The sequence below is a fragment of the Anopheles maculipalpis genome, chromosome 3RL, assembly GCF_943734695.1.
Source record: "Anopheles maculipalpis chromosome 3RL, idAnoMacuDA_375_x, whole genome shotgun sequence".
Classification (NCBI taxonomy): domain Eukaryota; kingdom Metazoa; phylum Arthropoda; class Insecta; order Diptera; family Culicidae; genus Anopheles; species Anopheles maculipalpis.
In genome coordinates this window covers 48,122,544-48,148,409 of record NC_064872.1, presented here as the reverse complement: position 1 = coordinate 48,148,409, position 25,866 = coordinate 48,122,544, and the positions used below count along the sequence as shown (strand labels likewise).

Genomic DNA, 25,866 nt, shown 5'->3' with positions numbered 1-25,866 from the left:
CTAGGCTTAGAGGAACACTTCCTTCTCGTTGCTGTGGAGACCAAACTAGTCCGCTAGCAAATTCTATTATCTCAACCCAAATCTGGAGTTAACGTATGGATAAAAATAATTCAACAAAAGGCTATGCGATTTGCAAATCAACTCCTCCCATTGGAACTCAATGACGCACACCCAGATTATGCCATCCGATGTCTGAAGCATTTTTCGGTTCCGTATGTGTAGAAGGACAATAATGGAGCGACTATAATGACAAGCTCAAAGATCTGTGCGGTGACCACACTATTTGTGAAGTGAATAAGACTCGTCAGGTTGGTGGTTTGGACCTGTCACCATCATGGATTAGAGACAGTGTATACTCCGAGAAACTCTTTCACCGGTTCGTGGTGAGGATAACGAAAATTGTAGATAATCACGAGCGGCGGATCGAACACAAGCGTTTCTCTAACCGCGACCACACAAAGCCAAAGAATGTCGATGAACGCTAAATGCGATAAAATAATGGAAACGTTTTACCAGCTTACGATGCGTTGGAAGGATCCAATCAGGCGATTACAGTTGACATTTGCAACGAAAAGATTAACCTAAGAAGGGCCAAGGTAAAGATGGATATAGCAGTCTCTTTATGGTGCGAGGTGTGGCCCGTTATAGCGGTGTAGCGGGCCTTCGGGAATGGCGGGATGCATTTAGTTGGAGTTTTGGAGGAAAGCCTTTACCAGACACGGGTAGCGTTCCTCAGGCATTTCTAGCATATCCTGCACGTTCATCGACTGTCTTCAGCTCCACTGGCTAGCCTGATGCGAACCCTTCCGTCAGGCACACTTATGCCGAGATAAGTCTCGCATCATGTCCTTTCTTCAATGATTTCTCAAGCACTACGAGGCTCCTTATGCCATGCTGCTAACAGTAGGTCGCTCACATGCGAGCCGTTCTACGAGGCAGCCTTCGTTACCCTAGGCGGCTGCCGACTGCACTGCTTGTCCAAATCATCAGTAATACTGTCCTGGATTTGTTCCGTAATAGACTTCTTTGTAAAAAATCAGTTAGTGAACATCCCAGCTGCCACTAACACTTCTACTAACATTTTGGTGTGTTGCAAATCTACCTGGATCTGGGGCAGTGTGTTAGATGATAGACAACACAACTTCCACAGAGTAACATGATGGATAATGACACAATTTCGGACAAATTCCTGGATGGGAAAACTTCAACGTACACAGATATCTTATTCATGTAAAATTGTGTCGCATTTGTACGGCTCTAATCGAAACCTACTTAAATAGGACGACGATATTATGTACCAAAACACGGTAATATTCCTTCAACTTTGTGCAGAGTTTCGGATGCAAAACGATGACAATTACAGATTCTCGAAGCCTTTACGAAACTTGCCAAAGTAAATACCATCGAATGAAGCTATTTTCTAAATTTATACCTTCTCCAATACAAAACTTACACAATAAGGATAGAAACAGAACCCTGATGCAATATCTATTTTTATACTTTGGTTCAAAAACTCCTTAAAGTTTATTACAATCGGTGACGTCCGCAAACGTTTGCAAATTCTGAGCAGCTTGACAGCTGCCACCAGGAAATAAAGACAAGAAAAATAACCTATAGATGAACCTATAAAGTGGGTTTCTTACGTAATAGAAATTAAATGTTAATTAAATTAAATTAAAGACAACACGCCTTAAAAATTTAGAGAGCATCTCATTTATAAAATTGAAGATAATACAAAACATCAATACTCTGCTGCAGCCCATGAGCGCTATATGATGTGTCCAAGGACATTTAACAAGAGGAAGCACCCGCGTTAGGATGCGACGATGATGTATCATCACTTTGATTTGATTGACTTTCATATCGGTTCTGCAGGGTCGATAGTGCAGATAGCAAGCGATTGTTGGCAGCATCTAAGGCTGCGATTTGTTGTCCTTGTGCTTCGATTACCCGCTGCTTGTGAGACAATACCAGGGACATTTTGTACTGTTCCTGTCGCAGTTCCTCTTCCATAGTAAGCAACCTGCAATGGGAATTCAATGCATGATAAATAAGTAACACGACACGCTTTTTTTAGCTTGGATACGTTGTCATTGTCATTTTTCTTGAGCTGATACGTTTCTACAAGTTGTCTAGTAGCATCAAATAGTTTAAGTATGTTAAATAAGTTGTGAAAGAATCAAGGTGGATCATTTATTGTCTTATTAAAACGTTACAGCTTTACCGTGAGTACTCACTGAAGCTATGAAAGCAAGTCATAAATGATTGTCGATTTATTATTCGTATCGTTTGGAGTAGTATTATCTATTGCGTAGTGGGTGTGGGGAAATTTTATGCTATTTCGAAATTCTTTTTATTTAGTAGAAATTAGCCAACATCAATCGAAATTACGGTCAAGATCATTCGAATCTTTAGTTATAATACATACCTCCCGATGATACTACGAATCTTACTGTCGCTGTGCTGTGCAACGGTCTCCAGCTTGGTTTCGTCCGTGGTTTCATCCGTCGGTTCAGACATTTCTAACTTTTGACGCATAGAGTCCAACGACGCTTGAAGTCGTTGAATTTCTCGCTCGCACTGTTCTACCGATTTGCTGGTATTTCGTCGCCTTTTGGTGTCGTTTTCTCTTAAGTTGTGATGTTGTGCGGTGTTGCAGCCGGAAACGTGATGTTGTGGCTGCATGTGATGGTTCGAGCTGTATGGTGGCCGTGTATTACCACTTTCGGTTTCGTCCGTAGAGCTGTCGGACAGTGTCCGGGCACATTCAACCGAAAGTCGCCGATGGTGACGCATTTGGAAGTTGTGATCTCGCTGTCCATTCTGAAAACTAACAGCGTTACTGCCACCTATCGCATGACCAAGGACCTCCGATGGACTGTCATCCTTTTTGTACTGAAAGGAAAATAGTACAGAAACAAAAGGTTATTTTTAACTTGCAACTTTAAGATACCAAATTTAATTACACTGCAGGTACGAATGGAAAATCATATTTCTTCTAATACACATATCTTTCTCCAACTTGTAATGAATCGCTTTCGAAAAACAAACTGACTAAACTGATATGCTCTAGAGTGAGGTAGAGTAAAAAATCAGTAGAAAATATAATGTTTCTCGTGTTTCATGCTATGTAACAGTCATTTTTCTAGAATGCCATTAGCACTTTATAGGGCATTAAAGCTGTAAGATACAATGCCATTTGTCACATCATCAGTAGGAAGACAGCCACTGAATGCAGTCTTGGCGACTTGATGCGGACGTCTGCTTTCATCACGCGATTGTACTGCCAACTTCTTTTGTTGGCGAATATAATAAAAGCATTGTACCACATGTAATAAAAAATGGATATCTTGAATTAAGACACACGTACGCATCGATGTTTCCTGTATGAGTAAGAAAGAAGAAATTTTTTGGAAAGAAGAAATCTTTCCTCTATAAGGGAATATGATATGTAAAATCGTTGGTCAAATACGCATTCGATAAAGCAAGATACCTTCAAATATTGAAAGATAATTCCCAATCTAATTGTGAAGTTGTTACGCAAAGATGAAAAAGCAACCATTAGAACTATTAGAAGGGATAGAATAAACATTGCATGACCAGAAAACAAAATACCGCAATGCAACTGTAATTTAAAAAAAAAACTTAATTTCTATAAACCTGGTACACTTATAAGACCTACGATGATATATCAACTTTTCACACGAGTTTGAGACAAATTGTATTAAAAGAATGTTTGCTGACTCAGCTTACCTGCATCATAGGATTTGTTCTCGGCATACGATTGCTTCCTAAACGGCGCCCATATAAACCAGTGGCTATTGGCTCATAATCGTTCCCTTGAGTTATAGAAATGGGATTGCGCTCTATCGAAGACACATTCGCCGTCGTCAGTGAGTCAAGATCGTTGTAGTTTTCTGATGTAGTGTTACTGAGTCGTTCGTCGCTGCTGGACTCGCTCTGTATACTATCACCACAACTACGTATACCGTGCATAATGCCTCTTTTATGATGCGTTTGCTGCTGCTGGTTGTATCGCCCAGTTCCAAAATATTCGACAGTGTCTGGCTGAACAATGCGTTGAACATGGTTCACCTTTGCTGGACTGTTATGGCTGGTGCTTACCATTGCATGGCCAGAAAGGGGACTTTTGTACGATGGTATGACATCATACGAGCTATCAACGTAATTGTTGTTTAAAATTCTACTAACGTTGGTCTGTTGATATGGCATTTCATGCTCGGTATCGCGACGATCGGTGAGGTGTGCGGTGGTAGTGGAGGTGGCTTGGTCACTATCATTAAAAAGCTGCAAGTTAATACTGGATGTCGGCAATTCTGCTTTGGTGGTTACAAGTTCGTTCAAGCATAAATCAATACCATTTCCTGTGTTGTAGCCAATAATGGTGGTCGTTAATTTCCGTGGCGGTGGTGCTTTGTTGGTAATATATTCTATTCGCTGCTGACCAGCCAACTCTCCGGGGCTCGAGCATGCCGATTGATTCGGGATACTCTGGTACCCCGAACTGCATATGTTCGAAATTTGGCCAATCGAAACGCTGCTGCCATTAGACACGAGAAGTGTTTTCGCATTTGCGTTGCTAACAGACTCACATCCACCTCCAACAATGCTGGCACTGTGACCTGATACACATTCAGGTCCGCCGGTGGAAGGTGCTTTTTGCTCATCCGCATAGTTCAACAGATCTTCCAAATCCTCTAGACTCATTGGCATTTTTGAAGGGTTCGATGTTAACGTAGTTCGACGAGGCGCATATGACGATATCGTTGCAATGCTTGACACTTTCTGCGGAGCTGTTGTGTAGGTACATTGAGCATATTGTGGATCACGATCTGTTTCAGTGTGCGGAATGCCTAAATGAAGGGCATTTTTTTCCAAATCGCTATGATCACTGTGAGAGGCAGGACTAAGCAGACTTTGCTGAGAGCCTTTCTGATTCCAGTTACTGTTAGCGATATAATGACAATAGGAAAGATTCTTTAGTAAAGGTGTGGGACTTTTTCGATTGAAAGGATTACTCGGATCAATATCGATCTGTATGAGATTGTTATTTGCAGCATTGGCCGACAAACTGTCGCTGATACCGCGTTCTACTGCTACCGGCTTACCACCGGCAAGTCCGTTATCGCCCACGGACACACTTGTCGTATAGTTGTTATATCGTGGCAATGTACTTGCACGTACATCACCATGTATTATGCTTGCTTTGTCCTTTTCGCTTCTCAAACTGTGTGTCGTTATATTGTTCATAACGCCACTCGATGTTGCTCCCGAGCTAGAATACGTCCGCAAGCTAGTGCAACCACCTAAGTTCATTCTTGTGCTACTACTACCGAGCGGTTGTGCGTGGCTAAAATTACTTTTGCTCGTTGTTAGTGAACTGAGGCCACTTTTATCTGGCACACCATTCAGCTGCTTTGAATTGGTAACTAATGAAGTATTAGAAGCTCCCGTTGAATAGTGCAATGAACCATTCGATGAGTGACTTTGTTTTGAGGTGAGCATATTCTGTGCATCCGTCGTGCGCTCATTGTACTTGTAAATGGTCAAATCTCGCCCTGAAAACGTTGACGACACGGCACCTAGCTGCTGATCGTGGAAACTGTTAATGGTTTTGGTCATAAAGTTTTCGCGATTATGGGTGTACGGTGATTTTCCATCACTGTCAAGATTTTCGACCGATGCGCTTGTGCCATTAGTTTCCTTAGCTTTTGTTATAGACTCCAGTATAGCTGGTAGTGGGTGAATTTCACGTTGTTTTTCTGCCGACAGCTTCAGTACTATTTCAGAAAGTAAGCTATGCAAAATGGACAGCTGTTTGCCTTGATCAATGCAACCCGACCAATCGAGAAAATTGTCCTCTTGGCTATAGTCCGTGCAGGATATGTCGTAAAGGAATTGCTTCATCCTTGGTGCCTCTTGTTCAAGAAAATCGTTTAAAAATTCCATAAAATTTTCCTTCCCTTGAAAGCGTGTAAAGTTAGCTAACGTTTGCAGTGTCTTTGCAACCAGAGTCAAATTCCGTGTGGCACGTGCCGATGGTAACTCATTGGTAATATTAAACAAACTTGGCGACAGTATGGCTGGACACAAGAAGCGTAGAAAAATTGAGGCACTTATCAAATTGTCGGCCATGTCCTCACGGTTCAAATCTTGCAGTCGCTCCCGAAACACGGCGAAACAGTCGCGCAATTGCACAGGGAAAATTCTGCTGCTTTCAGCAATTGCGATCCATACCGCTTTTACCGCCTTTCGTAGAGCTTGTTGTTGGCGCGATAATGAACCATTCACCTTCGTCGGATCCACTTCACAATCTCGATCGGATGCTATGATGTCCGCTATCGGTACGGACAACGTGTCCTGTAAATATTGTTCGCCAATGAGCTTTAGGAACGCTTCCATGCTCTTCGTGGCCAACGAATTACCGCGAAACGTCAACCGCTGATCGTCCACTCGCAACAAATCCAGTGCAACAACGTCCGACAGAAAAGCGGCAGCCATTCCCTGGGAATGCATTAGAAGGACCAACGCCTGTCCTATATCCTCCTTCGCTTTAACGCCAATAATTGGTTCGATCACTTCGCACACTTTTTTATAATTTCCCTTCAAAAAGCTTTGGAACTCGTGATACGCCTCCAAGGGCAAAATGTCAATAGATTGATAACGACATTTGATTCTGAGCGTTGGCGGGGGTTCTTTGGATGTGCTTTTTATAATGTTGTCATGTTTCTCCATTACGATTTGGTACCAATCTTCGGTAAACGTTCGGGCAGTGACTTTCTCTATCGGTATCGCAACCGAACCAACCAGCACGTGCTTATCACGCTTCTTTTTCTTATCCGCCTCTCGATACACGTTGACGGTGATAGTGCTTGCTCCTGGCACGTCGGGAAAGTCGAAAAATTCACCCCAAAACAGAAGATCCGCACGCAGCTTCACCGACGTTCGGCCGTACAATGTCTTGTCGAGGTATATTTCACAAAAGTAGCGCTTTTTCGGTGGCAGTGCTTTTGCCTCGTAGATCCACATTTTCAGCGAATTATCCAGCCGTCGTGTGGTGTGTTTGTTGGGCGAGATGGCTTTGCGCAAGCTGTATATCCATAGATCACGTTCTTGTCGTGTACTACAGCTATAGTAGCGCTCACCGCGTGCGATTCCCCGCACCTGAAAGCAATGACGTCTACCGAGTACAGATGCATGCACCGGCACTACCTCGATCGTTCCGGTGCCACCAGATAAATCAATTGTAGACATCACTGTATGATTCGACAGCAGACTTTCATGCGATCTCGATCCTCGTATTCCGCCCTGGCCGCGTTTTGAACGGTCTAGCTTGATAACTGATTTTGTCCGTTTTAATGGAATCGATCGAAAGGACCTAAAACAATAAACCAAACAACAGAAACTGAAGGTTAAACGACACTATTTATAATACGTGGAAAACTGTGTATAAACACCTTTTGGAGAAAAAATTCGTAAACCTCGATGTTGATTCCACCTTTTGGCCCATTACAGGCGTATTCGGTGCAGATCCTCGACGGCACGCCTTTTCGTACGATGTATCTAAAACAATAAGTACAAATGATTTTATCGTTAGTCATTATTGTTGTAGAATGCTAAAAGAAGATTTGAAAAATAGCATAACTGAATATTGCCCCTCATGATGGGTTCAATCGGCAATGCAAAACGAGTAAAAAATGGGAGACTTTAGAAATTATAGCAATTTTTATTCCAAAAATAGAATGTGTCACACCACATTTAATCACATTTGATCAATGAATATGCACACTTTCTTCTAGTCCAGAGGCTCGGGAGGTCTTGGTCTGCTGTTACTGGCTTGCGCTTAGGAGAGCATTCGATATCCGGTTCAGCCGCATGAAGATCGGCACCGCTGGCACCCCTGCAGAACTATGTGCTAATAAATATTTAAAACATATATCAGTTTTACCTGAATGCACAGCATTTTCTTCCTCCTTCTCGTCCTTGTACAAAATAAATATGTCTCTAATCTTTTGCTCTAACGTTGCCGGCTGTTCCAATATTCGACACAAACGATCGGTATCCAGTTCTTTCACCGGTACTCCTAGCAGGCTTCCATTGGCCGTACTTTGATCAACACATCTCGAGGTAAGGCTTTTCAACAATGAATTGCTCCGGGAAAGTTTTGTGGAATGCGTGCGCCGTATGAAGCTAAGCGACTTTTTTGGACTAAACATGTAAGTCATCGCTGGTACTGTTGCTGGCGGTTCGGGGGACAATCCTATCAGACTGCCAGAGTTTTTGGCATCAAATGAGCTGTTTGCCGAAATGCGTGGTGTGGAGTGAAGTAAAAATGAACTCTTTGCTGGCAAAGAGCTGGCCAGGGACATGTTTTGTGGCAGTGTTTTCGATTTATCCTTTGCTGTCAGAACCGGATTGTTTGCCACTTGCTCTCTCTTTATCACACCATAGATGACACCACTACGGTTTGTGGCGGGTTCTATTGTGACCCCACTATCACTCGGTTGGAGGTTGGAGGATAATATATTACTGCGGCTTCGCGATTGCCCCAACCGAATCGGGGTGGATGTGTTGGATTGCAGATTACGCGACGTCGTCTGCTGTTGATGGCACTTTGTTTCATCGTCATCTATGTTAACACTTGCGTTTAGAACCACACCGTACCGTTTTAGTTTGTTCTCGTGATCGCTGCTACCAGCAGCCACCGGTTCCAAATTGTCGTGACTCGAATCATCTAAACTCCAAGCGAAGCTGCACACACTGAGATCCGGATGGTAAATGCTCTCCATAGAAACATGCTTGACGTCATCTGTAACAGAGGTTCCGGTTGCTGACCGCTTTGCCCGCTTTTCTGCAGTAAAATCTTGTCCTATGTTGCCGTCTTTGCTCTCAGCGCCTCCAGATGACGACGATTGGCTTGTTGTCAATGGCACATAAAACGTCGATCTTCTACGCGTCGAATCTGCCGCCGACGAGCAAAACGATGTGTCCGAAGCCATAATTCTTCGCGCGTTTCTCGTATAATTATTAACACTTATGCTAAGCAAAACACTTGGCTTTATTACAGTCTAATTTCACTATCTTCCGATAAGTCACAACACATAGGTACTGTATCTGCTGTAATGCAAGCAACAGATGAATCATCACACTCGCCAAGTGCACCACTGATCAATGGACATCCAAGTGGTCTTTAATTATGAATCATGGTGTATGCTCTGCTCGGCGTCGAAAGTTCTTCAATCCAAATTCATATTTGTCCTTCCTCTTTCCCAATGTTTCGTGTCATTGAAGACTGCGACAAAACATAGTGTTAAACGGGGTGCTCCGGGGCTCGAAGCGCACCAAACCGTTCACGCACACACACTCGAATCAACAGACTTCAGCCATGGAATTTTGTTGATATGCTCTTGGGCTATAATGCGCACTCGACGAACTAACGCACAAAAACCGTGCGAGAGAAATGCAAGATTCTATATGAACTTGTGGCAACATCTGTGATCTGGATCGCGATTCATGGAATGTTAACCACCAGCACTAGTTGTTGTAATATTAGCTTGCCCGTCAAAACTTTTACTCATCTTTCTGCGCACACGGTCACTGGGATGTCGCACACCAATCAGCATCACATTACACAAATCTATTCAATACGCACAGCAAGCAACGTAATCTGCACCAGCAGCTTGAAGTTTCACTGCCTTCGAACAAACTGCTGAGCAATAGGAAAGCTGCTGCTATGCTTTCGACTGCTATGCGCACATAGTTTTCTTTCTTACTCCCTGCGGTTCGCTCTCGGTCTCTCTCATTTCCTCACTCGACCATTTGCTTCCTCATCATCTTTCTTTTTTCCTCTCTATACGAATGCTTGTACGCAGTAACAAAGAGCGTTGCAGGGGTATTCCTGTGCAGAAATTGTATATTCTAACAAAATGACACTATTTATAATGTTTTTATAAGTTGGTTGTTTATAAGTTTTTACAACAATTTTAGCACATTTTATTGACCCACGCTACAATACAGCGTAGAGCCGTCTTACTAAAATTAAAAACCAAAAACGAGACTCGCATGACGCTCAGACAATCGTATCAAATAAATGCACAGTTTTGTAAAATTAATCGGTCCCCTTACTGGGTAGCGTTCATCGAAAGTACCATTTTTCACCAGTACCATCGCAATTATAGTTTGATTTCTTGCGAATGAACTCGTGCTCGAAAATATATTAATATGTTTTCTATGCATCGTAGAGGGGCAACTTAAAAACCCTGCATTCAATATTACGCACACTACCATATTCGAAACTGCGAAAGATTAAGCTGGCTGTGCAGGCGCACTTCGAGGTATGACATTCTATGCGCCATTTCGGAACCCAGTTTGACATTTTAGTGCGTGGTTTGTTTACAAACAGTGAAACATTTAATCGAAAATCTTATTTTATGTATTGTTATTTGCGACACACATAATTATTTTGGATGGCATAGCTTTCTTGCACACTATATGTTCTGTTATTGGTGACGTTAGCATTGCTGTTTTTAGAAAAGCTGATTATAAATGCGCATGGTGTAGCCTCGTAGCACCGTACAGGTACTATTTTGGCTTATAATGAATAACGGGCACCTTCTCCAAAAACGATATGGTAACTACCGATGCTTTCATAGTACGGCAACATCACCGCTTCCATATTCTCATTTCACTTCCACCCACTTTTTTACAAAACTTTTCATATTATTTATATGTCAAGCGTTCATTTACTTTGCTTTCCCACTTCATTGCCCGATGGTTCACTAGGTTCACGTGGAACTTGCAAATCGTTGAAGTGTTTCTCTGTTGCGATTAAAAGAGTGGATTTTCACAGATAAACTCATAGAAGCTGCATTGGGATTAATACTTTTATCCTATGGACAAGCAGTCAAATGATTAAAGTAGTTGGAATAATAGATGTAATTTTGTATAACATTGTTTAAACAATAGAAAAAACATAGCAATTTAACGCCAATCAGCTATATTGCTGTTGATTTAATTGTGCGGATTTTAGTAAAAAGTCGGCCTTGCATGGGGGCATGCATGGACAAATCAGAGAAACAAGAGTTGACAAACCAAGAGTTTTTAAAGGCTGGCATAGAAGAAGTAGTAGCTGATCTTATCTGTCGTGTTCTGGTGTTAGGTAAATACCAACTTGGTTTGCCGTTTATTGGTGTACTGCGGGCATTCCCTACATACATTATCTATATATCGCAGAAAATCACTATCACTGTCTGATATTATGTTACTAGCACCAAAGAATACAAAGAGTAGTTAAAATAATATACAAGGTGAAAGATAATGGAAAATCTACATCTATGGCGCTGTAAGACATACAGAAAGCATTTGACAATATGTGGCACCATGGACTACTACATAAACTGAGGTAACAAGATTTTCTTCCTTTGTATATAATACGAACTTATCGTACAAAGTACTCAGATCCCTATTGCAACTGTGGTGGAGTATAATATTTTTTGAACCTCTTCTCTACAATTGCTACACATCTTATCTTCCATCACTTACACCCATGTATAGCTAATACAGCTTATGCCCATTGATAAAAAGTAGTTCAACTTTCTCATCATCCTACAAGTTGATACTCTTCAAATGGGTAATACTTCCCACAATTACTTACGTTTCAAATGTTTGGTCTCCGAACATCTTAAAAGTGGTACAAAGGGTACAAAACAAGTTTTCAAAAATAATACTTAGTCTTCCAAATAAATTTCCTACTATTAAACCTCACACCATCACGAAAGTTCTTCTAATCACAGATAGAATTAAGACTTAGAGCGTCTACACACATCGTGCCTATTACCCTGTTTTTCGAAAATACAAAAAAAAAAATTAAAGAAAATATTCTCTCTTATTCTGTTCAACATCTTATTCCTCCCTATCTTTTTTCTCCTCAAAAACTAAAACCTTGCAAATAGTCTTCCTCATATTGCAGCGCATTGCTAACGTTATATTTTCCATAAGATTATGATTGTTGAATATACAACAAGTCATAACAGGATATTTATGAACGACAATCTCCAACCATGTGGTTGATAAACCGCAGATGAAAAACATTACACTACATACGTAAAAAATTATTATAAATTTTAAATGACGATAAACAAAAATCATTGAGTAAAGTCTTCGAGAAAGTAGGAAACCTATACCTATAAATACACGTGTAGTTCTCCAGTTAATTGTCAATTCGAATGGAATAAATAAAAATTATGTTTAATTCTTAAAAAAAGTGTTATTAGCACAGCTCAAATTAATAATAAAAACCAAGATGACAACCTGTTTGCCAAAACAGTTCTACTTCACATAGTAAGATCAGCATAGATCCTTAGTAATGTTAATGGTTAATGGCTAAGCCTGTGTTTTACGGAATCATTTAAGGCTCCGCTCGGAATCCTACAACAAATCTTAGCGAGCTATATGAATATGGATTATTATAGATTATTGTTTGCCAATATGGATACAAAATGGATTTTAAAACACAAATAAAAAACCACTATCAGTATCAGCTGTATAAAACGCTCGCCCTGAAACTGCCCGCACCATATCACGTCTTAATGATTGATTTTGAAGATCGTCCACCACACAGTATGACTGACCGCAAAGCATAGTAACCTTCTTGGGGTCAGTCGTCGAAACAACATTGAACCGTGGTAAAACTTCAGCAAACAAGGATTGTTTTTATATTCTATTCTATGTTTGGAATTCTAATCAGTATTCAGTCCTGGCGAAACAAACCACCTGTAGCGTTTTGTAGACGGATGTAGATCCTCCTGCTCTTCTTCCTGGCTTATCTACCTGTTGGGTCATGCCGGCCATATAGCAGCCTAAACTAGGATCAGCAGTTGTTGCTACCGAACCGCCCTAACTACAACCGCTGCTAGTCTGAACTACTCCAAATAAAACTTAACCAGTCCTGCGTTTTGGTGCACCGATTTCCAACACCAGAATATGTGAGTGTTGTTGAGTCTCGTTTATCCGACAACATTATTTGACTGAATTTAGCAAACAAATGTTATACATCTTTCGTGAAACGTTCAAAAACAGAAATATTTGTTAAATATTTTCAGGTATTTTCTTACTTCTTACAGTACACCTACACGTTTTATGAACTCAACTCCATTTCAAGAAAAGCGCTGATAGTTTAAGAATTTTTTTTCGTTCCATAGACGGTGAGGAAAAAGCAAACGCTGTACTCAATATTCAACAGATATATCGAAGAAACCAAAACGAACCCGTTTTATCTTATCGCAAAATAATGCCATGTTGCAGCACTCTCACCTTGAACTTATCATAAACCGCGATTTTTGTACTATTAAAATAGTTCAAAGACGCAAGCATTCATGACGAAAACCCCCTCCACAAGGACTAAACTTCACGTTGTTTAGTTAAAACCGCAATTTTCACTAACCATACGCAAATATTTGTAAAGCACTGACTAGCGCTTTAGACCTTCATATCAATCTGTAAAGTTTAGAGTCCCTGATTTAAACTAGCATACAGACTCTCAAAAGATCAAGCATGCGCAAACATTTTCTTTCCTTACTGACGCAATTCGACGCACAGAGTGTAGAACTTTTTGAAACATACCTTTCACATACACAATTTCTGGCAACTGTTGGTGCTTGCATTATAATTCAGTATCTTTTAATTTGGCTCCCAACAGTCAATGCACATGGTAATAGATTTTTGCTGTACTATCTTCACGGCTTAATAGTGTCACACACATCACGTCTTCACCCGCACAACTGATTTACACATTACAATTATTTCACGCAGGGGGTTTGCTCTTTACTGTGTCAGACAATGGCAGTAATGTATGTGAGATAATTCTTTCCCAGAGAACAAACCTACCAACACACAGATGAAGGTTGAATGAATGAACAAATCCGACTTTACCGTTTCGTGAGAAGAATTGCTTGTTTCTTGTGAGGTGTAAATAAATACAAGTATATAAAGAAAATGAGAGAGTACAAAAAAGAAGGAAAAAAAAACGTTACAGCGCAGCGTTTCCATCGCTAACAATCCCTGTTGCCCAAGCAATATAAGAATGAACAACCCTATTGACAAAATGACCTTAATAACCACTACTAAGATTTTTTTTAATACAAATTTGCCTTAGTAGTGCCTTTGTTGGCGGATTTACATCGATTTTGTCAATAGGGAATATTACTACAGATTTATTGTGGATTGATAATGCCAAGGTTACTTAAAGTATTAAAGAGTATTTACCATTTCTGTCAACTGCTTCAGAATTTGTTTCTTCACTTGGACAATAATTTTAAGCCAATTGATAAAGAAGGTTACTGATTTACGGATTTACTGCCGTTGTTGGTTTTGATCTGCCATGCTTGAATGCCGAATAAGTGAGACATGAATTTGCCCTAATCAAGCCATTACTGTTTAGGAATGCTGTACGACATTCCGATTTGCAAAGAATGCATTTCAAAGGGTCTAAAAATAAAAATGGAAAGAAGTTTTTGATTTTGCGACAATCAACATGAAAGGCTCGGTCGTAGTGTTAATCGCTGCCAAATAATTTATATTATCTTTTTTATGTGTAGGGAAAAACTTAATCGATTAGGATCTGAAACCATTCAAGAACTGTTCTTAACATCAGAAATTTCGTCGGCCTAACGACATGGACAGTGTTGGTTTGATATTGATATTGTGTTATGGGTTGCTATAATTCTACAACAACTTATCAACTAATTTGCTTACCTATATTGCAATGGAAAATTCTTTGAGCGAAGAGATCAGGTTCTTCATCTTGTTCTTCGATAACTGTTGGTTGGGCTGATTTCCATGAGCTAGTCATGCATCGCGCCATGAAGCGATTCCGGGAGAAATCATTGTGTGAAGGTGCAGTAAGCTGAATGAAGAGAATTCATGTTACATCAAATGTAGGTAGGCGCATTATATCATAACAAAGCATCGGACAAAGCAATTGCAACTATCCCAACAGCATGGAACAAGTGTAAATAGTGATAGATAACAGTGATGAACGCAATAGAATATGGTGAAAATATTAGACTGAGAAGTAGAGTCAACATAACAACATAAGAACAGACAATAAATTTCTTAATAATATGTATTAGGCACAAAATAAAGATCAAAAGTTGAGTTGGAATGTTACATTTTAAGAGTATAATCCATGTGTGGGGAATTTAAAATGTCACATTTTTGTACATAAATCGGTCTGCTTTACTTTGCTTTGTTAAAAAGTAGCGATATTATCCGATCTATCTGACAACATCACAAACCGAGTTTTAAAAAATTTTACACAAAAAGGCTTAAGTGGCATATACTTACGTTAAAGTCATCTTTGCAATAAGCGGTTAGTGTTTGTTCGTCTTGCAATAATATACAGTACTGTGTATGCCAATGCTCGTCTGAAATGTTGATTAGTGGATGTTGTGATTCTGGAAATAATTGAAATACACCAATTAGTGATGTTGAAAAAGAAATGATGGATATTTCTAATGCTGCAGACTACCCTGAGGATGCTGGATTATTTTAATATGTTAATTGATGAGTGTAAAGAGTGTAAATGTGGGGGCCCGGTGGTGTAGGCAACAGTGGCGCCGGTCTTCAAATGGCAGGACCGTAGTTCAAATCACATCCGGACCGTCCCCCCGTAGTGAGAACTGACTATCCAACTACGTGGTATCGGCAGTCTAGTAAGCCATTTCAAAATAAAACTTCAGTTCAAAATAAAACTTTTTTTATTGTGCCACATGGTTCAGTCCTTTCGTTGGGAAGTTAGAAAGCTAGACAATCAAATGAACGTACAACCAATTCTACTAGGATGGTACAACACCACACTCTGTGTCCTGAAATGGTATCTCAAGCATAACAACGTTTTGCTACAACGACTGAAAAACGGGAAGACAAGTTTGGGCACAACCTCTAACTCTTTCAAATGTAATAATCAGCAATTTAATTCATCTGAATCTGCTCTATCAATGTAATCCTGTTGGTACTGTTTTGGGACCAAAACCGAGGCGGATTCTATTTCTAGGTCCCAGGCCTTAAATTATCAGTGGCAGATGCGACGGAATGGCATCACGATATGCGTCAGCCTTGCATGCGGAGCAACGGTCTGGATGGGATTCGATCATAATCAATCTTAATATGATTAGTTGTTAAAAACTACAAGACAGCATATTATTTTAGTATTCATATAACTGGCCCGTGAATTCGTAACAGAGGCCAAATAATAATTTAACCTGAAGACGTTTGGAGCTCCCATGTGAAAATAACAAAATGAAAAATGCCATCCAATAATTTGTTCCCTGCAGCACGCTGCCTTATCCAAATGGGAATGGATTAAGCGCAAAAATTAGTAGAAAAAGTTGTTTTAATCACAGCTTCTTTTAACCAGCGCTCATTTCAAAATTTCACAGTCGTATTGAAAATTTCCCGTCAATGAATGTCAAATTCCATTGCAAATATGATCGCAAAATTCCACAACGGGCTTGCAATATTCCACAATCCATTTCGAGTACTCCTTTAAGCAATTCTACAATTCCATTATGTGGATCGAACCCTTGTTGAAGTGGTACAGTTCGGTGTTGAAGATAAAAATGTACAGGCATACACATTAAACATGTTTTTGAAATAAATTACAATCTTACTTATACTATACGAACAATTGCATGTGATAAATGCAATGGTTTCTGAAGAAGAGAAACTGATTTTATTACCACATTTTGAACAGTGTGTATTTATGTATTTAAAAAAAACTAAAACAAAATGTAACACACACATCCGAGAGGTGGAAGTGCCGCTTAGAGCGAGCGCCGGGTCATCTTTTCCGCCCCAATAAGCTTACCGTATAACTGGGTCGTTTATTGAAAAAAAAAGATCATTTTTATAGCTAGGAAGTGTTGAGACGGCATAAATTACACGTTTTCACTGTTAAATATCATAAACAAGTGATTGCGATAGTATAAAGTTTCTGCCATTGTGTTCATGAGTAATGTCAACGATTTCACAAACTCAACCGCTGGATGGTGCTGGATTCGTACAAATTCCAAACAACAAAGTTTAAAATTAGCCTGGCATTCGCTCACACTCCAACACAAAAGGTTAGTGGCACAATTGTGAAAAGATCCAATGGTCCGTTATTTATTCTCGAACTGGGAGAGAGAAGAAAAAAGACTATCCAAATCTTATGAAGCATGACACGCTTTGTTGTGTGATGGTGTATTCTTGGCTGGTCTTTTTAGTTCAGTTGTGTAAAAACACAGAAACAGTTATAACTTATTTTTTAATACAAATACATCCGATGCCCGTACTAAGCACGATGGAAATGAAAGCGTGGATGCAAAAATACCTTTAAATTTGACTCACAGGAAGACATCGAAAAAGCTCACAGCACAAAAAATTAAGATAAAAAAAAACTTATTATACACGATTTTAATGTACAGTATGTACAGTAGTGTACAAAGTTACTTAACTTGCGCTTATTAAGCACTACGCACCGATCAAATATTTAATTCAAATACTTTTTTTATTTTGAGTAAATACTAAGGGTATGAAACACTACCCACAGTATTTTAACCATGTTCACTAAGCATAAGTTTAAAGGTAAACATAAGGTACCGTTAACTTAAGACAAATTCGGCTTACCAAAGATGTCTAGCCAGCCTTCAAGCCTGGATGGGAATTTGATGGAAACGAGGCGGTTATTTGCAGGCAAGGTACGGGGCATTGTCGTCATCTTGCTGAGCTAGTCCGTACAGCTTCACACATACTAATTTCCAGCCGCATCCGCTACCTTTCACAATTAGCTGGGCGTGAAGCAAAGTCTATATTGTGGAACTGCAACCCAACAGCACGGAGCGCCATATATGATGATACAACAGCACAGGAAAATCACAACGTAAACAATTTTTCTACGCGATGCGTTTGTGTACTACAGCAGCTTAGTACTGGTATCACTTTCGTATACACAATAATGCCACATAAACAACCTGTCTGGCACTGTTTTGTCGTTAATAACCATCACCATCACTGCACCGTACACTGAGCCAACTTTGCGGTAAGGTAATGTAGGTTGTAGTACAAAACACGAAAATACATCACAAACACAACACGTAACGAATGCGCAAGGTTTGGTCCGACGCAGACCCGAAGCGCACACATCACTTTCCTCCTGCTGACTGGCTCGGTGCTGTTGCTCCAGGGTTATCTAAAGCATTGAAAGATCACCGCTCGTCAGTGTGTATAGCTGCTTTTCTACGTACCGCGAACTAATCGTGGCCCGGCTGTCACAGATGCTCTGCTTTGACATCTTTCGCACCAACCGTCGTGTCTTGTTTACGCTGTAGGCTTGACGGATCATTAATTTTATTTATTTTTAGTGTTGGCGCTTGAAATAATCGCGTAGCGAAACACTGACACTTTTCGTAGGAACTTTCAATTTTTGGACACTTTATTTTTCCGTCGAATTAGAACGCACCTTTAAAAAATTTGTCGCTTCTCGCTCGCTTTTCATACGCAACTAAACCTTCTATCGTTTTCTTCGCGATGGCGCCTAAATCGTTGCAATCCCGAAGGGGGTCATTCGCCTCGTATACCCGACTGCAACAGCGCCCTCTGTTTGTGGGAATCGCAGCTAACTCTTAACCGCTTTTAGGAGCTGTCAATCTGTCACATTTTATTTATTTACGTTGTGGTTTGCGGCCGTAGCAACATTTAGTATGACGGCTGGCGCCGTATTGTCAAATCTGGATAAATATTTAAAAAACTACCGATGGGCAACGTTAGAAAAAACTGCAATCAAAGTGCTGCCAATCTCCCTGTTAGGAAGGAAAATGACAGATGGGGAACTGACGTACGAGGGACAGCTGTCAGAACAATGGTTGGGACAGGTAGCTGTCAAAGATGGGTCAACCCGGCAGTAGCGAGATAAACGGGGAATAGGTGGCACCGTTTTAAAGTTTTGGACAAAATAAATAACTAAAACCATCACCAAGTATTCTCCGTGCTATTCATTTGGAAGTTGTGACAACATAAAAGCCTTTAAAACGGTAAAAAGGTGAAATGGAAGTGGATCGGAAGGATTGCTGCCAGGCTTGCAGTGATCAAGTGGACGATGCAACTTTTGTGGCGTGTGATAGTTGCAACTCATGGTGGCATTTTTCGTGCGTCGGTATAACGGAATCGCCGGAAGCCGTGGAAAAGCGGAAGTGGTTGTGCGTCGCGTGCACGGGCAGAGAGCGTTCTGGAGCGGTAAAAAGGACGCCGATCAAGCACGTGGCGGCACCAACAGGTCCAGCAACACATAACCTCAAACGGGTTGAGGTTATGATGCCCACGGTAGAAAGCGTCAATCTTTCTCCGCGTGAAACAAGCGACGGCGTGTTGGAAAATCCTAACCTCAAGTTGGTTGAGGTTACGAAACGCTTGGCGGAAGGCTTCAACCTGCACTCACGGAATACAACCGACAGCGTGGCGGCAAATTCTAACCTCACTCTTGCTAAGGGATCCGACAGTATGGCAAACAGGCTAGCCATAATGAAGCGACGGCAAGAAGCGGAGAGGAAACGGGTGGAACTGGAGTTGCAGCTGCGGTTCGTGAAGGAAGAGGAGCAGATTTTGGCTGAGGAACTGGGCGTGCAAGTGACCGCTGAGACATCGACAGTGATACCATCCTGTGCGGAGGGTGGTTCGATGGAACGTGTGAGACGTGAGGAGAGCGGTTATGCCCAGCAGGAGGTGAATGTGCATCGCAACATACCAACCGAATTACCCGTGTTTGCCGGGGACCCGGCGGACTGGCCAATATTCATCGCGCATTATGAGTATACTACGGACAAATTCGGCTTTTCCAACTGGGAAAATATGTTGCGTTTGCAAAAGGCGCTGAAGGGTCCCGCTCTAGAGGCAGTGCGTAGCCGTTTACTTTTGCCGGAAGTGGTACCGCAAGTGATAGCAACGCTGCGCTCACGTTATGGTCGGCCAACGCATCTCATCTCGGCGTTAATCGATAAAGTGCGTAGGATGGCTGCACCCTGCATGGAGAAGCCCGACACCATCGTGGCGTTCGGTGAAGCGGTGCAAAGCATGGTGGACCATATGAAGGCCGCTGGACGAGAGGCGCATCTGACTAACCCGTTGCTGCTACAGGAGATCGTGGACAAGCTACCGATGACCGAGAAATATAATTGGGTGCGATTTGTACGGCACATCGACGAACCAGACCTCCGGATGTTTGCAGAGTACATGGCCGAGTTGCAGAGCGCTGCGGAGACGTTAACCAACCGGGAGTTACCATCGTGGAAGGCGGCGGAAAGGAAGAAGCCCAGCACCAAGGCTTATGTGCACGCACATGTCGATCATCAGGAATCAACAACATCTGGGAATAACTCAACGCAGGTAGGGAAATCATTGCGTTGTTTTATTTGCGATAAAAGGGGACACGATGTGGGAAAATGTTTTGAGTTTGTAGCAATGTCGGTTAAGGAACGGTGGAATAAGGCTCGTGCACATTCTTTGTGCTTCGGCTGCCTGGGCAAGCACAACTGGCGGACGTGCCGCAACAGGCCAGTGTGTGGCAAAGAAGGGTGTACGTACCGACATCATGCGTTGCTGCACGGAGTGGAGGAGTCTCGGCGTGTCAGCAATGAGATCGGCGCTTCGGAACCCGGGGTTGGAAGGAACAATGGTGGTGCTATTGCGGAAAGCAACCATCATCAGTACGCATCGTCTTCGTCGAAGGCACTCTTCCGGATTGTGCCTGTCACCGTGTATGGTCCGGCTGGAGCGGTGGCAACGTTTGCCTTTTTGGATGAAGGTTCATCCATGACGTTGGTTGACGAGGATTTGGCAGAGAAATTAGGTGTCAAGGGTGTGGTGGAGCCTCTTTGCATTCGTTGGACCGGCAATACAACAAGGGTCGAGGCTGGGTCCAGACGCGTAAATCTCGAGGTGGGTCCGATTGGTTCTACAAGGCGTTTTGCGGTCAATTCGGTACGTACGGTTCCAGCCATGAACCTACCGCGGCAATCCTTCGTACAGGACGAAGGGAGGTGGGAACATCTGAAGCAGCTGCCGATACAGGAATATAAGGATGCGGAACCCAAGATGCTTATTGGGTTAGACAACCTGAGGCTGACGGTTCCCCTCAGGACGGTAGAGGGCGGAGATGGTGATCCAATCGCAGTCAAAACGCGTTTAGGATGGTGTATCTACGGGAAGCCGACGAACCAGGGGGGTGATAGACTACTGCACATCTGCGAGTGCAATAGCCCAAACAATCTTCACGACGCGATTGGCAAATTCTACGAACTGGAGCAAATGGGGGTGGCGTACACACACGTTCAGGATGACCCGGATACCCAACGTGCTCAACATCTATTGGAGGTTACCACGGTTCGTGTTGGAAGACGTTTCGAGTCGGGTTTATTGTGGAAGGTGGATCATTCAGAGCTTCCTTCAAGCCTCGCTATGGCGAAACGTAGGTTCGATTGTTTGGAGAAAAGGATGGAACGAGATGGTCAGCTCAAGCTGCAGGTACACCGTCAGATTCGCGAGCTGCTGGACAAACAGTATGTGCACAAGGCAACGAAACAGGAACTGTCGGAGGCTAACCCGAAACGAATTTGGTATTTACCAATAGGAGTGGTTACTAACCCAAACAAACCTGGAAAGGTGCGTTTGATTTGGGACGCTGCAGCTAAGGCACATGGCACATCACTTAACGACATGCTGCTTAAGGGTCCTGACGAGGTTATGTCTTTACTTGGAGTACTATTCCGTTTTCGTCTGTATGCAGTGGCGGTGTGTGCAGACGTAAAGGAGATGTTTCTACAGATAAGAGTGCGGAGAGAGGACAAGCATGCACAGCGCTTCTTATGGCGGTACAATCCTTCGGACGAGCTGGATACCTACATCGTGGACGTTGTGACATTTGGCTCTACATGTTCACCCGCGACAGCGCAGTATGTCAAGAACCGGAACGCGAAAGAGCATGCCGAGAAATTCCCACGTGCGGTTGAGGGAATCCTTGAGAGCACATATGTGGACGATTTCTTAGACAGCTTTGGGACGACGGAGGAGGCGTGTCGAGTGTCTAACGAGGTCCGGAAAGTATTCAGCAATGGCGGATTCGAGCTAAGGAATTGGAGCTCGAATAGTGCAGAGGTAATTAAACACCTCGGTGAGCAGAACAGCGGAAACATCAAATATTTATCAACCATGGGGGATGATATCGAACGCGTATTAGGAATGCGTTGGCATCCTGCATCCGATACATTGGGATTCTGCACACGGGCGTGTACGGTGATAGCTGACTTCCTAAAGGCAGAGCGGATTCCAACGAAGAGAGAGGTATTACGATGTGTGATGTCATTGTATGATCCTCTTGGGTTGTTGGCGATATTCGTGATTCACGGCAAAATCCTGATACAAGATCTATGGCGAACCGGCACGCAGTGGGATGAAGAAATAAATGGCATCCAATACAGCGAATGGCGCAGATGGATAGAACTTCTCCCAACGATTGGCGACATACGCATTCCGCGTTGTTACTTTACCGAAGCATCGAAGAAAACGTACGAGAATGCCGAATGGCATGTGTTCGTCGATGCCAGCCAGCACGCATATGCATGCGCTCTTTATCTTCGCACGATCGATGAGTCCGGTGAACCGCAGTGCACCCTGGTTGGAGGAAAGGCTAAGGTGGCGCCATTAAAGCCCCTTACGATACCGAAGCTAGAACTCCAAGGTTGCGTGTTAGGCGCACGGTTCTTGCGCTACACGCAGGAACACCATCCAATTCGTGTGACACGACGAGTGCTCTGGACTGATAGCACGGTCGCTCTGTCATGGATAAGAGCGGATCCCCGAAACTACAAACCCTTCGTTGCCCATAGAGTAGTCGAGATTCTGGAGAGCACGGCAGTGGATGAGTGGCGATGGGTGCCGACAGACCACAACCCAGCGGATGAGGCAACGAAGTGGAAGGGTAGGCCGAACTTCGACTACGACGGAATCTGGTTTAAAGGGCCGGAATTCTTGCTGAACGGAGAGGACGACTGGCCGCAACAAAGATCGACCGACACAGGCACGGGAGAAGAAATACGGCGGGTAAATCTTCACACCGAGGGCCCTGATACCAGACTGTTACTCATACCTTATGAACGGTTTAGCAGGCTGGAGAGACTGCAACGGACAATTGGGTGGCTTGTGCGTTATGTAGGCAACCTGGACAAGAAGAGGAGAAGCGAGTCAGTTCTGGGAGGAGTTCTCAGCCACGAGGAACTCTATAAGGCTAATATCATCTTGTGGAAACAGACCCAGTGGACATTCTACTCGGAGGAAATTCGTGTCCTGAGCACCCAAAATGGCGATGAAGTACCCCGCGGGACGGTAGCTAAACAAAGCCGTATATACAAGCTATTGCCATTTCTGGATGAAGAAGGCGTTTTACGGATGCGAGGAAGAATAGGAGAAGCGGCGGAAGTACCCTATTCCGCAAAGTATCCAGTAATTCTACCGGGGAACTCTAAATTGGCTGAGCTAATAGTGGAGCGTTATCATCGAGTCTATCGCCACGCCAATAACGAAACAGTAGTGAACGAGGTACGACAACAGTTCCAGATCCCGAGGCTGCGAGCGTTGGTTGCGAAAACGGTGAGGAATTGTGTGTTCTGTGCAATCCGGCGGGCACTACCACAAGTACCACCAATGGCACCGCTACCAAAGGAGAGACTGGCACCGTTCGTCCGGGCGTTTACCTTCGTTGGACTCGACTACTTTGGCCCGGTATTGGTAAAGAGAGGAAGGTCGAATGAAAAGAGATGGGTTGCCGTATTCACCTGTTTGACCATACGAGCGATCCATTTGGAGGTAGTGCATAGCCTAGCGACAGAATCATGCATAATGGCGGTCAGGCGATTCGTGGCGAGGCGAGGTGCACCGATAGAAATCTTCAGTGACAACGGGACCAACTTCGTGGGCGCTAGCAGACAACTTCGGAAAGAAATCGAGCAGCGTAATGAAATCCTGGCAACGACTTTCACCAATGAACACACCCGTTGGAACTTCAACCCGCCTGGTGCTCCCCATATGGGAGGCGCATGGGAGCGTATGGTGCGCTCAGTGAAGGCTGCGATCAGCACGGTAATGGAGGTGAGGAATTTACCGAATGACGAGACATTCGAGACCATATTGTACGATGCTGAGGCCATGATCAACTCTAGACCGTTGACGTACGTACCGTTAGATCCGGAGAACCGAGAGGCGATTACACCAAATCACTTCCTGTTGGGAAGTTCTTCGGGAGTTAAACAACGGCCGGTACTACCCACTAACTATAGAGACAGCCTAAGGGGGAATTGGAAGTTAGCGCAACATATCCTAGATAGGATGTGGAGAAGGTGGATTAAGGAGTACCTTCCAGTAATCACGCGTCGATGTAAGTGGTTTGAAAATGTCCGAGAGGTAAGGACAGGGGATTTGGTACTGATAGTAGAAGGGACAATTAGGAACAACTGGAAGAGGGGTATGGTAGAAGAAGTTATTACAGGAGTTGATGGGCATGTGCGACAAGCGTGGGTTCGCACCACCACAGGAACGCTAAGAAGACCGGTAGCGAAACTAGCATTACTCGACATAAATACAGGGTGACCATACATAGTTGGTCACGGGCTGGGGGAATGTTAGGAAGGAAAATGACAGATGGGGAACTGACGTACGAGGGACAGCTGTCAGAACAATGGTTGGGACAGGTAGCTGTCAAAGATGGGTCAACCCGGCAGTAGCGAGATAAACGGGGAATAGGTGGCACCGTTTTAAAGTTTTGGACAAAATAAATAACTAAAACCATCACCAAGTATTCTCCGTGCTATTCATTTGGAAGTTGTGACAACACTCCCATTCAACAAAGCAACTACAGAAATTGCCAATTGCGGTCTAGCCAGCATGAACGTGAACGTCAACGTTTTGGGGAAATTTGGGAAACATACGTAAAATTATTTGTATTTTTTTCGTTTTTTCAAGAGTTTACTTTGAATTACTCCGAATGCAGTATTATTACTTTAAGCAAAGTAGGTATAATGTACAGATGGGTTCCAGCTCCTTCGATGTTTCGGTTTCTAAATTCTAGAAAAATGAATCGATCGTTTGTCAGTGTATGCATGTGTAGTCGTATGTGGTGTGCCGATGTGTGGAGTGAAAATGTGACTAGCACAATCGAATCCGCTCCTGTCAAACTCTCATTCAATATGGTCAAGGTACAAAGCTATGAGCCAGCTAGTCTTTTTACCCACTTTGGTACCTCGAATCGCCAGATCTTTTCAAACTTTTTTTAGAGCGCGGTTGTCAAATCGTTAGGGATAAGCCCAACTGTATATTATACCCACTTTAGAAAATAGGAATTCAGCATGCACAATTCCGATTTCGTGTTGGGTGGCAAATATCTGTCAATTAAATACGAGGCGTTTTTTTTTCCCGGATTGATGGCAAACAGCGAAAGAAAGCGAGTAGTTCGTCATTGGTGATTTTATGAACGCGCATATCCATGAAAAATAATTTTTCTGTTCTTATTTTGAAATCGGAATGCAAAGTCTGACAAATGTTATCACACGAGTGGAAGGCATTTTACTGTCAAAGCCCCTTAATGACAGATAAAATCCAAAATCAGCCGATAGAAGTATCTCCCGTCTTATAACCCCTTGAGTTGCGCGAAATGAAACAGCGTTCGCGTATCCGATTGCGTTCACTTTTGTGCACTTCTAAACATCGCTTTAGATTTACTGCCCAGAGTACTTCGGTGTGAGCTGCCCTAAAACCTAGGTGTTCATA

General features: G+C 42.8%; 2 protein-coding genes across 3 annotated transcripts; one reads left to right on the top strand and one right to left on the bottom strand.

Moving 5' to 3' along the window:
* Nucleotides 1-1,778: 1,778 nt before the first annotated feature.
* LOC126561316 (ras GTPase-activating protein raskol) lies at nt 1,779-17,771 on the bottom strand. Of its 2 annotated transcripts, XM_050217389.1 has the most exons (7): nt 17,686-17,771; nt 15,364-15,473; nt 14,773-14,923; nt 7,479-7,584; nt 3,754-7,399; nt 2,429-2,895; nt 1,779-2,023 (listed from the first exon to the last, which is right to left on the bottom strand). In XM_050217389.1, the coding sequence occupies exons 1-7, from the start codon at nt 17,765-17,767 to the stop codon at nt 1,792-1,794; spliced, it is 4,794 nt and encodes a 1,597-aa protein (XP_050073346.1). In that variant the 5' UTR covers nt 17,768-17,771; the 3' UTR covers nt 1,779-1,791. The 2 variants fall into 2 exon arrangements, with proteins under 2 accessions (XP_050073346.1, XP_050073345.1); XM_050217388.1 differs by lacking the exons at nt 14,773-14,923; nt 15,364-15,473; nt 17,686-17,771 and adding an exon at nt 7,970-9,080.
* Nucleotides 17,772-19,368: 1,597 nt separating this feature from the next.
* Nucleotides 19,369-25,857, top strand: LOC126560704 (uncharacterized). Its single transcript, XM_050216662.1, has 3 exons — nt 19,369-23,148; nt 23,356-24,360; nt 25,813-25,857. The coding sequence occupies exons 1-3, from the start codon at nt 19,369-19,371 to the stop codon at nt 25,855-25,857; spliced, it is 4,830 nt and encodes a 1,609-aa protein (XP_050072619.1).
* Nucleotides 25,858-25,866: the final 9 nt, after the last annotated feature.